Source organism: Loxodonta africana, chromosome 8 (genome assembly GCF_030014295.1).
Source record: "Loxodonta africana isolate mLoxAfr1 chromosome 8, mLoxAfr1.hap2, whole genome shotgun sequence".
Classification (NCBI taxonomy): domain Eukaryota; kingdom Metazoa; phylum Chordata; class Mammalia; order Proboscidea; family Elephantidae; genus Loxodonta; species Loxodonta africana.
Genome location: NC_087349.1, coordinates 42,342,878 through 42,357,306, shown reverse-complemented (window position 1 = coordinate 42,357,306; position 14,429 = coordinate 42,342,878). Strand labels below are relative to the sequence as shown.

At 39.0% G+C, this 14,429-nt stretch overlaps 1 protein-coding gene across 1 annotated transcript in view; it reads left to right on the top strand.

The window, feature by feature from the left end:
* The first annotated feature begins 229 nt into the window (after positions 1-229).
* The window catches only part of PRKAR2B (protein kinase cAMP-dependent type II regulatory subunit beta), a 95,010-nt gene continuing 80,810 nt past the window's right edge, over positions 230-14,429 (top strand). The window contains exon 1 of the mRNA XM_003407006.4: positions 230-572. Within this exon, the coding sequence (XP_003407054.2) occupies positions 272-572 (301 nt within the window). The 5' untranslated portion in view covers positions 230-271. The remainder of the gene's footprint in view (positions 573-14,429) is intronic.

Genomic DNA, 14,429 nt, shown 5'->3' with positions numbered 1-14,429 from the left:
TCCCAGCCCTACCCGGGCCGCGCTCGCTCAGCCGCCGCCGCCGCCGCCGCCGCCGCTGCCGCTGCCGCACGGAGCAGCCGCTCGCCGGGAGCCGCGGGCCGCGCTAGCCGGGCGGCCGGGCCCCAGTGCGCCGCGCTCGCCGCTGACAGCGCTGCCGGCGCCCTCCGCGCTCGCTCGGCGGCAGCGCGGCCGAGGCCGGACTCGGGAAGGCGCGAGGGCGGCGGCCGCCCGCGCAGGGCACCCCGGGGACTCCCACCGCCCCGGAGGCAGGATGAGCATCGAGATCCCAGCGGGGCTGACGGAGCTGCTGCAGGGCTTCACGGTGGAGGTGCTGAGGCACCAGCCGGCGGACCTGCTGGAGTTCGCCCTGCAGCACTTCACGCGCCTGCAGCAGGAGAACGAGCGCAAAGGCGCCGCGCGCTTCGGCCATGAGGGCAGGATCTGGGGGGACGTGGGCGCCGCCACCGGGGGCGGCACCCCCAGCAAGGGAGTCAACTTCGCCGAGCAGTCCGTGCACACCGACTCCGAAAACGGGGAGGAGGAGGAGGCCGCGGATTCAGGGGCGTTCAACGGTGAGGTCCGGACCCCATCCCCGTGCCACCTGGACCCCCTCGCCCCCGATTGCCATACCCCGCTTTGCGCTTTAATCTTGGAGCTTGCCTTCCCCATCCCTCTCCGCATTCTCTACCTTTCCTTCCTTCCCATCACGCCCACCCCCTCAGCATCCATTTCTGTCTCCCACTCGCCCACCTTCCTACCCGCGTCTTGCCCTCCCTCCTTCTTCTCCTGGGGAGCTGGGGGAGCTAAAAGGTTACTGTTCTCCCCGCCCATCTGCCCTCTCTCGTTCTGGGCACCGAGGCAGAGGTGGCCCGGTTTGGAGTGGGCATCTGATAGGAAGACAACTTTCGCTGTGGTTTAACATACTGCTCTTGACGGATAGCATTGTGCATAAAGGAAGTTGGCCCCCTTGGCGTTCTTTTCTGCGCTTGTATTTGTTAATGGAGTGTCCAAAGAGAAAAGGCGAGGGCTGTTACATTTGATTGGCTTTATTGTTGTTATGACGGTAAATTCACCAAAAGGAGCATGAAATTGGAACTCGCTGGGGCAGAACGAAATTTATGGTAATAGCTTTGACATTCTTGGAAACAAAGTAATCTATTATTTTCCAATTTACCAATACTGTGCTGTGTTATTTCTGTACTCAGAAGAAAGGATCCTACTTAGCCTGCAACCCATGGGGCCTTTGGAAAACGGGGTAATGATCTGCTTTTTATTTAAAACACATATTGAATGATTTGGTGCCTTTTTTTTTTTTTTTAAGTGTGTGTGCAAAACACTGTAGGAAGTTCTGAAAGCTTGTTGGTTGTCTTTAGAACGAAAAGCGAGTGAGTAATTGGACTGTGCCAGACTCTGAAGCTACAAAAGAATGAATGGGAAAGAAATAATAATTTTTTTCAAGTAGCTGCTCCTGGCAAGTCCCTCCCCTTATGCTTACAACCCTGTTTCGTCAACACACACACACACACACACACACCCCTGTATTTACACAGCACGACTAAATCCCATCTTTATGGCATCTCAGACTAAAATACTATGGTGTGTAAATGTGCAAGTGTGTTCTCTTTGTGGTGTAAAGCAAACATACAGGCAGCGTTGCACCAGCTTTTACTTATTTACACTGCTTGTGGTTTGTGTGTCTGCAGTGCATTCCATATAATGAAAACATTTTAAGGCGTCATTTCGTTTCCTTGTATATGCGACTATGAAAGTGTTTATTTTCTTCACAGAATTACACCTTGTAATGGGTTTTAAAATTAATGTAATTTTAAGTTGTCCAAAGTGGTTAAAAAAAAATATATATATATATATATTTTTTAAAGTGGTTACACAAATTCTGGAAATTAGTGCTTTGTGAAGATAAAAGGGAAGATTGTTACTGAACATTTTTAATTTGGGGCTCCTAGTGTTTCCCAGGATATTTTTTTTAGTGTTTCCCAGGATAGAGTAATCATAGTCATAACTTTTTTTTTTTTTGCACAAGAATTTATCAAATGCATTTCTTACTAAAAACAAGAGGATAAAAGAGTATACATTTTAAATAGATGGGCAAGAGAAGCCAATAATGCATGATATGGAAAGGGCAGAGGCATGTTATACTGTACTTCTTTTATGCTCTTGATGTGTCAGTGCACACCACACACAGAAAAAAAGAGCTGGCTCCCCAGGTTGGAGGAATCTAGGAATTAAGGGACTTGGTAAAGAACCTAGATATGTTGGATATATTGTATTGTTAATATAGCTAATAATACATTGTGTAATGCTTTTCAAGTGCTTTGAATTGATGATTCTGTTTTATCCCTTATAACAATGTATATTGTGTGCAGAACAGATTTTATTTCCATTTTGCAGAAAAAGAAACAAGCTGTTAACTTTTAAATAGCAGGGATCATTTTATGTTTCTTCTCCAAGACACTTTTAGTGTAAAAATTTCTTAATGTGAGTTTATTTATTTGTTGACCCATCGTACTATTTATTCCCCAACCCTACTCCCGGCAGATTTTAAAACTTTTGAGTGCACCCCATATAATTTGGTCATGATTCAATTCACACGTGTGTATATATATGTATAACTGAATCTTTGGTAACAATATATCTCTCTAGTAGGTACAGTGCTTTCTGATATCTTCTGTTTTTATTAATTTTCTCTTACTAAAAAGAAAAAAAGTCACTTGTGTTTACACTCGCTGTTTAAAAAACAATTATAGGCTCCAAAGGGTAGGTAAACTTTTTATAAAGGGCCAGGTAGTATTTTGAGCCATATATGATCTTGGTCGAAGAGTCTTGTTTATTTCTTTTTACATCCCTTTAAAACTTGTAAAAACTTTTTTACCTCTGGGTTTGGGGTTGTATAAAACTGGCTGCAGACCAAAGCCATTGTTTATCCACCCCTGGTCAGAGGAAAAAGAACAGTGCCACTGGGGAAAGAATAATAAGACTGAGCCTAGGAAATCTAATCCTATCTTTTTGATATCTATATCCAGAAATATGCCAAAATACTAATATTTTGGATATTCTTCTATCATAGTAAAGAACAATAACTGGAAGACAAGTCTTACTTTACTGTGACATAGAACAAGACCTGCTGGATTAATATTTCTTAAATTTTAGTATGCATGGCAGGAAAGTTTGATTCAGAAAAGGGCAATCACTGGTACCATTCTCACAGAGCTTTTTTGAATAGGTTGGGATGGGACGGGGAATCTTTTTTCAACAGACATCCCAGGTCATTCTGATGTAGGTAGTTCCATGATCAGACTTTGAGAAACATGGTCGGAAGATCAACATATAGTGATGATAATTATCTTACTAACAATTAAAAAGAAATTTAGAAAATTGACATTCGTTGTATTTTCTTAATTTTTCTAGGTTTTTGAGAAAGCTGAAGCTGTAACTTGTCCGATTGTTCATTCACAGCTAGTATGTGGCAAAACCAGGATTGGGACAGAAGTGGCCCTGGCTCTAATCCCTGTTTTTAACTACTGGGAAAGAGACCAGGGCTAGCATCACCCTGAGCATCCTTTATATACCAAACTCTGTTTGAGACCCTTAATGTGTTTATCGTTAAAGCACTGAAAAATTAACTTGTCCAAGGTCACACAGAGAACTAGTAAGTAGCAGAGTTTGATTTCTTTACCCACATATGTCTGACTGTGAAGCCGAAGGAGCTCTTTCTAGATGAAATTGCACCATGGGCTGACTCCCAGGCCAGATTATACTGATTATTTGTCCAGTGATGGCGATGAATTTATGTTGGTTTATACCCTCTTTCCTGAATCCCTTTAGGACAAGTGATGGTGTTTTTGAGAGGGTGATGTTAAAAGGCAAGTTTTCGACCATAACACTGGTACCCTTGACTTGTAGGGAATCTAGCATATGACCTTGACCACAAAATTTGATTACATCAGATAGCAAACTGGGTACCTACTATAAATTGGAAAAATGTTGTCTGGTGCAGGGTTCAGTGATTTTTGAGGATTGAGTGAATGGCCATAGATGTTGGCACTAGGCCAAATAGATGGGTGTAAAGGTGGTCTTCTTTCTTACCTCCTGATGGCTGGCAACTTCCCCATCCCTCTCCTATTCTCTTCTAATTTTATCAATTCTATATTTTACAGTTTGCCATCAACTGATTCTAGTTAAAAAGGCAACCTTTATGTGTTAGAATGACAAGGCTTAAGGTGATCCTAAGGGGATCTTTGAAGGCCTGAAAGAAGCTGTAATGGAAACTTGGTAGCATCTATTCTGCCTCCCTCTTTCCCATCCTACAAAAAGCAAATAAAGTTTGACGTGTCACTTCTGAAAGGGAGGGGCCTCTTGTTTTTGTTAGTTGCTGTTGAGTTGATTCTGACTCTTGGCAACCCAGAGTGGTGTTACAGAATAGCACTGCTCCATATGGTTTTCTTGGCTATTCATCTTAATGGAAGCAGATCACCAGGCCTGTCTTCCACAGTATCTTTGGGCAGGTTCAAACCACTAACTTTATGTTAGCAGTAGACCAAGAATTTATTAGAAGGGTTTACAGTAGGTCAAAGAAGTAGATCAGTACCAATTTAGAGTGAAACCTATGTGGGCATCATCATGAAATCTTGTTTTACTTAATTTTTTCAGTGAAATTGCTGAAATTATAAAATGAGATAAATGAAACTCCAAATTATCCTGATAAATTGACAAGTGGTCAGAAACAAAGAAACAAAAAAATTTACATATGGCCAGATGCAGCACAGTCAACCTGGGAGAAAAATAAATATAATAAGATAAAATATGGAAAAACTAATTTTATACAGTTGTGGAAGAAGATCAAGAGTTCAGAGTGGGTGCACAAGCCAAAAACATAGCCCTTTACCTTCGGAAACCCTGGTGGCGTAGTGGGTAAGTGCTAAGGCTGCTAACCAAAAGGTCAGTAGTTCGAATCCACCAGGTGCTCCTTGGAAACTATGAGGCAGTTCTACTCCGACCTACAGGGTCACTATGACTTGCAATCGACTCAACGGGAACGGGTTTTTACCTTATAAGGAACCCTGGTGGCATAGTTGTTATGGTTCTGTTGTTGACCAAATGGTTGGCAGTTTGAATCCACCAGCTGCTCCTTGGAAACCCTATGGGGCAGTTCTACTCTGTCCTGTAGGGTCGCTGTGAGTCAGAATCTACTTGCTGACAATGGGTTTTATTGTTTTGGTTTTTTACCTTATAAAGCAAGAATGTCAGAGGGGTGTAAATTGAAATTTACCATGTAATAACCATGACTTAGTCCTCTTAAATTCTGCTGTATATCAAATTATCTGCTTTTCATTTTTAAAATATAAAGGTAGTATGGAGAGTTCAGAAGAGATCCTGAAGATCACACAAAATTTTGGAAAGTGAAGAGCTCTTGTGGGGATTAAGAGAACCAAGAAGAAGCAGTTGGAGGAGAGCTGAGAACCCTTTCCATGTGTCTGAAGTTTTTTTTTTTTTTAAAGATTGTAGAAAATGGTCTCCATCTCAGGCACAGAGCTAGAAGAACTATACTGTATCATAACTTGAAGAATAAAAGTCATAAATAAGTCAAAGTTAATCTGCCTGAAATGGTTAATGGGGTCTGCCTAAAATGAGGCAGCAAAAGTAATAAAGGCAATAGATCGGCTTCTCAAAAATCTGCTGTGAAAATGTTCTTAACCATGCTTATGCTGAGAACAAAAAAAAATGCTCTTTACCTATTGAGTTCATCGTCTGACTGACAGCAGGAAATTATAGAGAGTAATGATAGCTTTAAAAAGCTTGTTTGGCCAGTATATTAGGCTCACCTCTGTATTCCCTCATTTAAGAGCCTAATTTCTCTATGACCATTAGAGCTTATGAGAAAAAGCAGCCAGTTGTTAGCTCTTGCTTCCTACTGCATGTGGCCAACAACATACAACTAAAACATTTGTTTTAGCTGTCATAGTTATCTTGTGCACCTGACATATTGAAAATGTGCTTTTACTGTATCATCAACCTCTTAGACACACTTGGTTTGAAAATTTTTATGAAGGTCCATTTTTTGGATTAGCTTTAAGTTCAGACATTTATTTATATATATAAAGCGCTGTACTAGGCATGTTGTCATGTTATAGTATTAATGGTACCGACCTTATGAGGTCATTACAAGAATAAACCAAAAACCAAACCCACAGCCGTCAAGTCGATTCTAACTCATAGTGACTCTAGAGGACAGAGTAGAGCTGCCCATAGAGTTTCCAGGGAGTGCCTGGTGGATTCGAATTGCCGACCTTTTGGTTAGCAGCTGTAGCACTTAACCACTATGCCACCAGGGTATCCGTCATAAGGATAAACCAAAAAAACCCAAACCCAGTGCTGTCGAGTGGATTCCAACTCATAGCGACCTTATAGGACAGAGTGGAACTGCCCCATAGAGTTTCCAAGGAGCGCCTGGCGGATTCGAACTGCTGACCCTTTGGTTAGCAGCTGTAGCACTTAACCACTATGCCACCAGGGTTTCCGTTATAAGGATAGACGGGTTAATTTTGTAAGGCCCTAAGAACAGTGAACATAGCAAGCCTTGAAATATGAAATCTTACAAGAAGTGTAAACTTTTATTGCAAGAAAGCAATTTCATTGTATTTTGTGGAAATGAATCTCGTGTTTGCACTTTATAGAGCAGTGAGGTAGGAAATGAGCTTACGTGGCAGTTCCACTTAGGATTTAATGTGAAGTTAAGGTGGACAGTAATAAAACCTACATCCTTTCAACTCCTGATTTGCAGCTAAGAGCTCCAGGATTTTGTTATTAATGAGATTTAAGGTCTTTGGCTATTAGAGATTGACGTGTTAGTTTGAATTCCTCCTGAAATAGATTACAGCATTTATAACAGTGGCTAAAATATTGAAGCCATTATTTTAGTTATGAGCATAAAGCAATAATAGTGTTAGAGAAGATTTTTTAAATATTTTGAGTTATAGATGGTAATTGTGATTTTTAAGCTAGAATTAGTGAACAGTATTATTTGTTTAACAGTAATATTAAGTGGATTGGGAAAAACAAGGGATTTGAAATACTATCTTTTCCCCTCTTACCCAATCCGTTACTTTAGCCTTTGGAAGAATGGAGGGAGTGAAGTGAAAGGAGAAACGGAATGAAGCTGGGAGAGAGAGAGGGAAGAAAGAGCAAGATCAATTGGCAAGTCTAAAGGGTTCCTTGAGTTACTTACACTTGGTCTGAAAAAAGAGTAGAATGAAGGCAGCTGAACAAAAATTGAAGCATTGGATATTTTCAATTCTCTGACTATTTAAAAAATCAAACTGCTTAGCTGTTATTTAACGTAAGTCAGTTACAAGCTTGCATTTGAGTTTGCACATAAAGTGATGTAACTGTGGGTGGAACAAGAGTAAATATTTAATGGTTATTTATTGTTGCAAATCTCATTCCATGGATTCCAGTAAATTTCCAACTGTCAAGATTTTGTTCCTAACTTTGTTAAGAAACAAACGTGTTTCTTTTTCGACTGTATAAATACTAACAGAAGACCTTCAAATTCATCAATTAGGAGTTTGTTTATAACCCATTAAGAGAGCAGTTCATCAGGAATAGTTGCAGTAGAGAAGGTCTGTGGTCGGAATTGATGGAATATTTTAGGGTGAGGGATACAGTGAAGGAAATTGAAGTGACTCACTATACATTGGAAGTGTTGGGAGTCACATAAAATGAGAAGGAAGGTGCTGAGACCTGGGAGAGCCTATTAGGAGAAGGAAGGTGTGAAAGTTGCAAGGTAGGATGCTGTGCTCATTTACTCACTGCACAGATATTTATTGAGAGCCAGCTATGTGCCTTTTTTTTTTTTTAAGAAAAAAAAAGTTACTCTCTTAAATTTACATTTTTCTGGACTTTTTAAGAAACAATTATTTTGCCAGAAACTCTCTCATAGATGGCGTATGTAACATATTTGATTAACAGATTGGGCAGCAGAGAGCCAGAAGAGTTCTTATAAATATGGTCTTATGCATGGAACTATCACTGACATTTTATATGCTATTTATATTAATTTACATGTTATGAATTCTTTGTTTTCCATCAAGGTAGTAAGGTTTAAAAGGCTGGACTAAAGAAAGGTGCTTTTGTATTTATTTTGCTTTCAGAATTCCCAATTTTTTGTTCTTTAATTCTTTTTCAATGTGATCAATTTTTGTATCAATTGATTAAGAAGAGACCGTTGGAAAAGAGAAAAGACTGTGGTGATTTTTTTGAGTTGGATGACTTGTTATTATTGTGTTCTTGGTCCTGTTCTTATTATCCTTCCAGTCTTAGCCATAGTATTTAGTTGTGGGTGGGACAGTCCAAAGCCCCACTATAAAAACCTCGCTTATGCTGATCTTTATTTTATGGGAGCAAATTTTGTGTTTCAGAAATTCAAAATGAATCAGACTGTTCCATTATGTAATTATTTTGTGGAAAGAATTTGAACTAAAATTTTCAGGTCATGGCTTACATGAAAACAAAACAATCTTAAAAAAATCAGAAATATAAACACAGTTGGTATAACATTTAGAAATGTTTCAGCAATAGGCTTTGCCATGTGTAGCTTAATATGTTTGGAGAGTTAAAAAAAAAAAAACATTCTAGTTACTGCTGTTTAAAAATGTTTCTTTAAAAAAAAAAGACAAAAGGTCAAAATATAAACACATGTTCCACATAAAAGTGAAGCCAAGAAGATATACTGTGTGCAGTTATTCCCGTATCTGTTTGGCTAGGGACTGACGTTGTTTAATTTACATGAGCTGTTCCAAGACAAAATAGTTCATGGGAGCGATATTGAGGGAATTTTTGGGGGGTGAGAAAGAAGGAAAAAAACTTCAATTTGCTTAAATATAGTTCAGCAAGACCCCAAAGAAGCCCTGGTGGCGCTGTGGTTAAGAGCTTGGCTGCTAACCAAAAGGTCAGCAAGTTCGAACCCACCAGCTGCTCCTTGGAAATCCTGTGGTGCAGTTTGACTCTGTCCTATAGGGTCGTTATGAGTTGGAATTGACTCGACCGCAAGAGTTTGGCTTTGGTTGGTTTTAAAGATTCCAAAAAGCATCTTTTCAAAAGTTCATGTTGAATTAAAACATGACTCAGCTCTTTCATTCCAGGTATAGAAAGATAATGTTTGTTAAATGGTATTCTTTTTATTTAATAATAACTATTGACATTGTTAGTATTAATACAGTAGCATGAGTATGCCATATATCAAAATCTTTGCAGATAACAGATGTCCTCTCAACAGTGGAGCCCTGGTGGCTCAGTGGTTAAGAGTTTGACTGCTAGCCAAAAGGTTAGCAGTTTAAATCCACCAGCCCCTGTTTGGAAACCCTATGGAAGAGTTCTGCTCTGTCCTATAGGGTCGCTATGAGTTGGAATCAACTCGATAGCAATGAGTTTGGTTTTTGGTTCTCAATAGACAGGTGAGACTATGTAGGAATATGCCCTTTGCCTCTCAGTCTTTTCTGCATGTGTTATGCTTTGCCCATGATAGGTGCTTAGAATTTTTTTTTTTACATTAAACTGAATTGAATACTAAGTAATAGTAGTAAATGTATGAAAATGTGTATTTCTAAATGTGATTGAACTCTTAGGCATATACATATTTCAGATATTCAAACAGTCTTTTATACTAGTGCATTTTAAAACATTTTTTAACGAAATACAAAAGCTTTAACCCATCCTCATTTCAGTTTCACAAATTTAGACTTCATCATATTCAAAATATTAACATAGTAAAACAAAAATTATGGTTTGCAGTAATATTTACACCTGTTTAAAATACCATTTTGAGTACCAAGGTGCACCTGACCCAAGCTATGATATTTTCAATTCCTTTATATGTGTGTGAAAGCTGGACAATGAATAAGGAAGACCGAAGAAGAATTGATGCCTTTGCATTATGGTGTTACCGAAGAATAATGAATATACCATGGACTGCCAGAAGAACAAATAAACCTGTTTTAGAAGAAGTACAGCCAGAATGCTCCTTAGACGCGAGAATGGTGAGACTTCATCTCACGTACTTGGACTTGTCATTAGGAGGGACCAGTCCCTGGAGAAGGACATCATGCCTGGCAAAGTAGAAGGTCAGGAAAAAAGAGGAAGACCCTCAATGAGATAGACTGACACAGTGGCTGCAACAGTGGGCTCAAACATAGCAACAGTTATGAGGATGGTGCAGGACCGGGCAGCGTATTCTGTTGTACGTAGGGTCGCTATGATTTGATCCGATTTGACGGCACTTTACAACAACAATAGCGTATTCAAAATCATGAGGCTTTATTATATTTGGGCCTGGCATTTGATCACTTCAGAAAATGCAGAGAACACATGTATGCAGGCTTGTCTTGCCTGTAAGGATTTCGCTTTCTAATCTAGGAGACATTCTGATCCAACCTGAACCTCCAATGCCGTATGCCACTGTTGCTTCGTACGTGCACCCCATACTAAATCTGTAAAAGTGATCTGTTGCTGTGAATCTGCTTTGTCCTTTTTCATCACTTTACTTTTCTTCATCATTCTTACCATTGTGATACTGGCTGCTCTCCTCCCTTAATTGTATAGGTCTTGCTGACCCCCAAGGCTCACTTGCTCCTTGGAGCCCTCCAGTTTTCCTCTAGCTCCTGCACAAACCGCCCTTTCTTTAAGCTTCAAAACAGCATATCTGCTGCCTACCAGATACGTCTGTTTGGCCTGTAGTTTAGGTGCCTCCAAATAATTTTGTCCCAAACAATGTGTTATCTTCTGCCTCAGTTATTCTTTCTTATGCTCTTTTCCTCTCTCTACTCCCCACCACCACTAAGTTGATAAAATGTTGCAAGAGCCCCCTACCTGCAGTCGCACTTCTTGAACCTGGTAGTTTACTGTTATGAGGAAGAAAAAGAAAAAAAAAACAAAAACATAGCTTTTAGTTGTGAAAAACTTAGGAGTAGTGACATGAAAAACCTGAAACAATGGATAATTTTTTTAAAGGGTGACTTCATTTTGGCACGGACTCTGGGCTTGAATCCTGGTTCTGCCATTTATAACTTGTGGGACCTTGGGCAAGTTACTTTATGATCCTGCCTCAGTTTCCTCATCTATGAAATGGGCATAATGATATCACCTACTTCAGAGGGTCGTTGTAAGAATTCAAGTGGGTTTGTTAAAAAATGCGTTTGTTAAAAAAAATAAAAGAGCAAGCCAGCTTTAGAAGCCAATGAGATAACAGTTTTTGAAAAATGAAGTTTGATTGGAAATGTAAGAAACGGGAGATTGCTCTCAAGGCAGTGTAGAAAGTACTTTTTGAAAAGTTACTAATGAAAGATGTAAAAGTGATGTCTTTAAATCATTTAGTTAATTGTTTCAAACTTAAAAAAAAAATCCGTGCTGTTTTAAATCTCAAACTGTGTTAGTACTACTTGAAATTAATAGTCTTAACTTAAAAAACAAAAAGCAGTGGGCTAAAGCTCTGCTTTGTTTTCATACCATCCCCCTCCCTTGAGAATCAGTGTTTAACTGGTAGAATAAATTTCTGTGTACAAAATCTACATGTTTGTGTTCTGATTTAAGTTGTTAGCATGTAATTTTTAAAAACTTAGGGAAGGAGCAGGTAGGATGATTGAAAATAGTAACTTCATTTAAATGAGGCAGATGCTTATAGTAAAAACATGAAAATGTGCCTGAAATACAAATTAATTGGAAAAAGTTAGTTACATTAAGTTGACAGCTTGTTGTCATTTATTTATGTCAGTATTTATAAAAGTTAGCTCATGGTGGGACAAATGTATACCTCTCCAGGTTTTACATTAGTGTGTGGTTTTTTTTCTCTAAGACCCATAGTTCTGTATTTTCTCAACAACAAATGGCTAATATATTAATGTATTTTTAGAAGAAAAAAAGACATTCCTTTTTGATATCTTTGTTTTTACAAGGAGTTACTAATAGGTCTTTGGGTTCTTATTTGATTGTCATTGATATATTAATAACAGCTTACCAACTAAACAATATTATGACTTCTGATTCATAGTAATTCCTTAAAATAAGTTCCTGACAATTTCTATAAAAAGAACCCAAAAGGGATGTTAGTGTTTAAATTTTAACAGAAAATCATTTGCAAAATGGGACTAATCTGGTTAGGCTGATAGTATTCCTTTTTATCTGCCAAAACTAAGTAAAAAAAGTAGAGAGGGTAATTATTATTATTTTTTTTTATTGTGAAGTATTTCCAACATACATAAAGGAACAGAGACTAAGTAAGGAACCCTGAAATAAGCCATCCCCTAGCTCTGACAAATTTTAACATTTTGCTACACTTGAGTTTTTTTTTTTTTTTTAAGAAGTAAAATATCACATGTGCAGCAGGAGTCCTATCGTGTACCTTGTCCTGTTATTCCGTTCTCTTCTTAACTTCACTCTTCAGAGATAACCACTGCTGTGATGAATTTGGTGTTTATATATCCAGTGCATTTTTTTGTACTGTCACTACATAGGATTCACCCGTGGGTAAGAAATAGGGCTGTTTTGCATATTTTGAAAGTTTATATAAATCTGTGCTATTTATAGAAGTTTCATTTACATAAACGATCATCCTTCAACTCTTTTTTGAGAACAGTGTTTGAGATAATTTTATATTGATTCATTTAGGGATAGTTCATTTATTTTAAACTGCTGTTTAGTGTACCCTTGTACAAATATATAATTTATCCATTCTTTAGTGAATATTTTAGTTGTTTCCAATTTTTTGTTATTACAGTGCTTTCGTGAACATTGTGTGTGTGTGTGTGTGTGTGTGTGTGTGTCTACTTATGCAAATGTGCTGGAGTTTTTCTAAGGCAAGTTTTCAAAGTGTGGCTTAGGGTCCCTTGGGGGACCCTGCCCCCAAGATCTTTTCAGAGAGTCCATGGGCTGAAAACTGTTACGATAATAATCCTACCAAGATGTTGTTGGCCTTTTTTATTCTCATTCTCTCACAAGTGTACAGTGGAGTTTTTAAGAGGCTACGCGATGCATGACATTACAACAGACTGAATGCAGAGGTTGATATGGGAAGCCAAGTGTTTTGTATTATACCAGATTTGCCAAAATGTAGAACAAAGTGATTCTTCTCACTAAATTTTTTTGTTTTGGAAAATGTATTTTTCATAAAAATATGAAATTATTGTTTTATTTTAATTTTTACTGTGCTTTAAGTGAGAGTTTACAAATCAAGTCAGTCTCTCATACAAAAATTTATATAAAAAATACACCTTGCTATATACTGCTGGAAACCCTGGTGGCATCGTGGTTAAGTGCTACAGCTGCTAACCAAAGGGTTGGCAGTTCAAATCTGCGGGCGCTCCTTGGAAACTCTATGGGGCAGCTCTACTCTGTCCTATAGGGTTGCTATGAGTCGGAATCGACTCGACAGCACTGGGCTTCGTTTTGGTTTTTATATACTTTTAGTTGCTCTCCCCCTAATGAGACAGCACACTCCTACTCTCCACTCTCTATTTTCATGTCCGTTCAGTCAGTCTCTACCCTCTCACCTCTCTTCCAGAGAAGAGCTGCCCACATAGTCTCATGTGTCTACTTGATCTAAAAAGCTCACTCCTCACCAGTATCATATTCTATCCCATAGTCCAATCCAATCCTTGTTGGAAGAGTTGGCTTTGGGAATGGTTCCTGTCTTGGGCTAACAGAAGGTCTGGGGACCATGACCTCCAGGGTCCTTCTACTCTCAGACCATTAAGTCTGGTCTTTTTATGAGAATTTGAGGTCTGCATCCCACTGCTCTCCTGCTCCCTCAGGGGTTCTCTGTTGTGTTCCCCATCAGGGCAGTCATCAGTTGTAGCCGGGCACCATCAAGTCCTTCTGTCTCAGGCTGATGTAGTCTCTGATTTATGTGGCTCTTTCTGTCTCCTGGGCTCATAATTACCCTTTGTCTTTGGTGTTCTTTATTCTCCTTTGCTCCAAGTGGGTTGAGGCCAATTGATGCATCTTAGAAATTATTGTTGTATGTTGCTGTGATATTCGAAACGCTGCCGCTGGTATTCAAATACCAGCAGGTTCACCTATGGCAGATGGGTTTCAGCTATCCACTTTTATGTCTAATTCAAAATATCTTTGGGTGTAACTGTATAAACAAATGCTTTCTAAGAGTGTAAAGAGTTTTTGAGACCAGAAAGTTTAAGGACTGCTGCTCCAGGATATGAACATAAGTGTGCAAAGTCTGGCTTATAGAGGATGCACAACACCTTTAACTCTACCTCACGTTGCCATATTTGCTGTATGAAGTTGTTATACCAGTTTATACTCTCATCAGCGGATAGAAGACTTCCTGGTTCTCTACATTCAAGGCCTCTTTAAAATTTTGTGAGGTAAACTTTTGATGATGGATTAAATTTCAAAAATCATTTTCA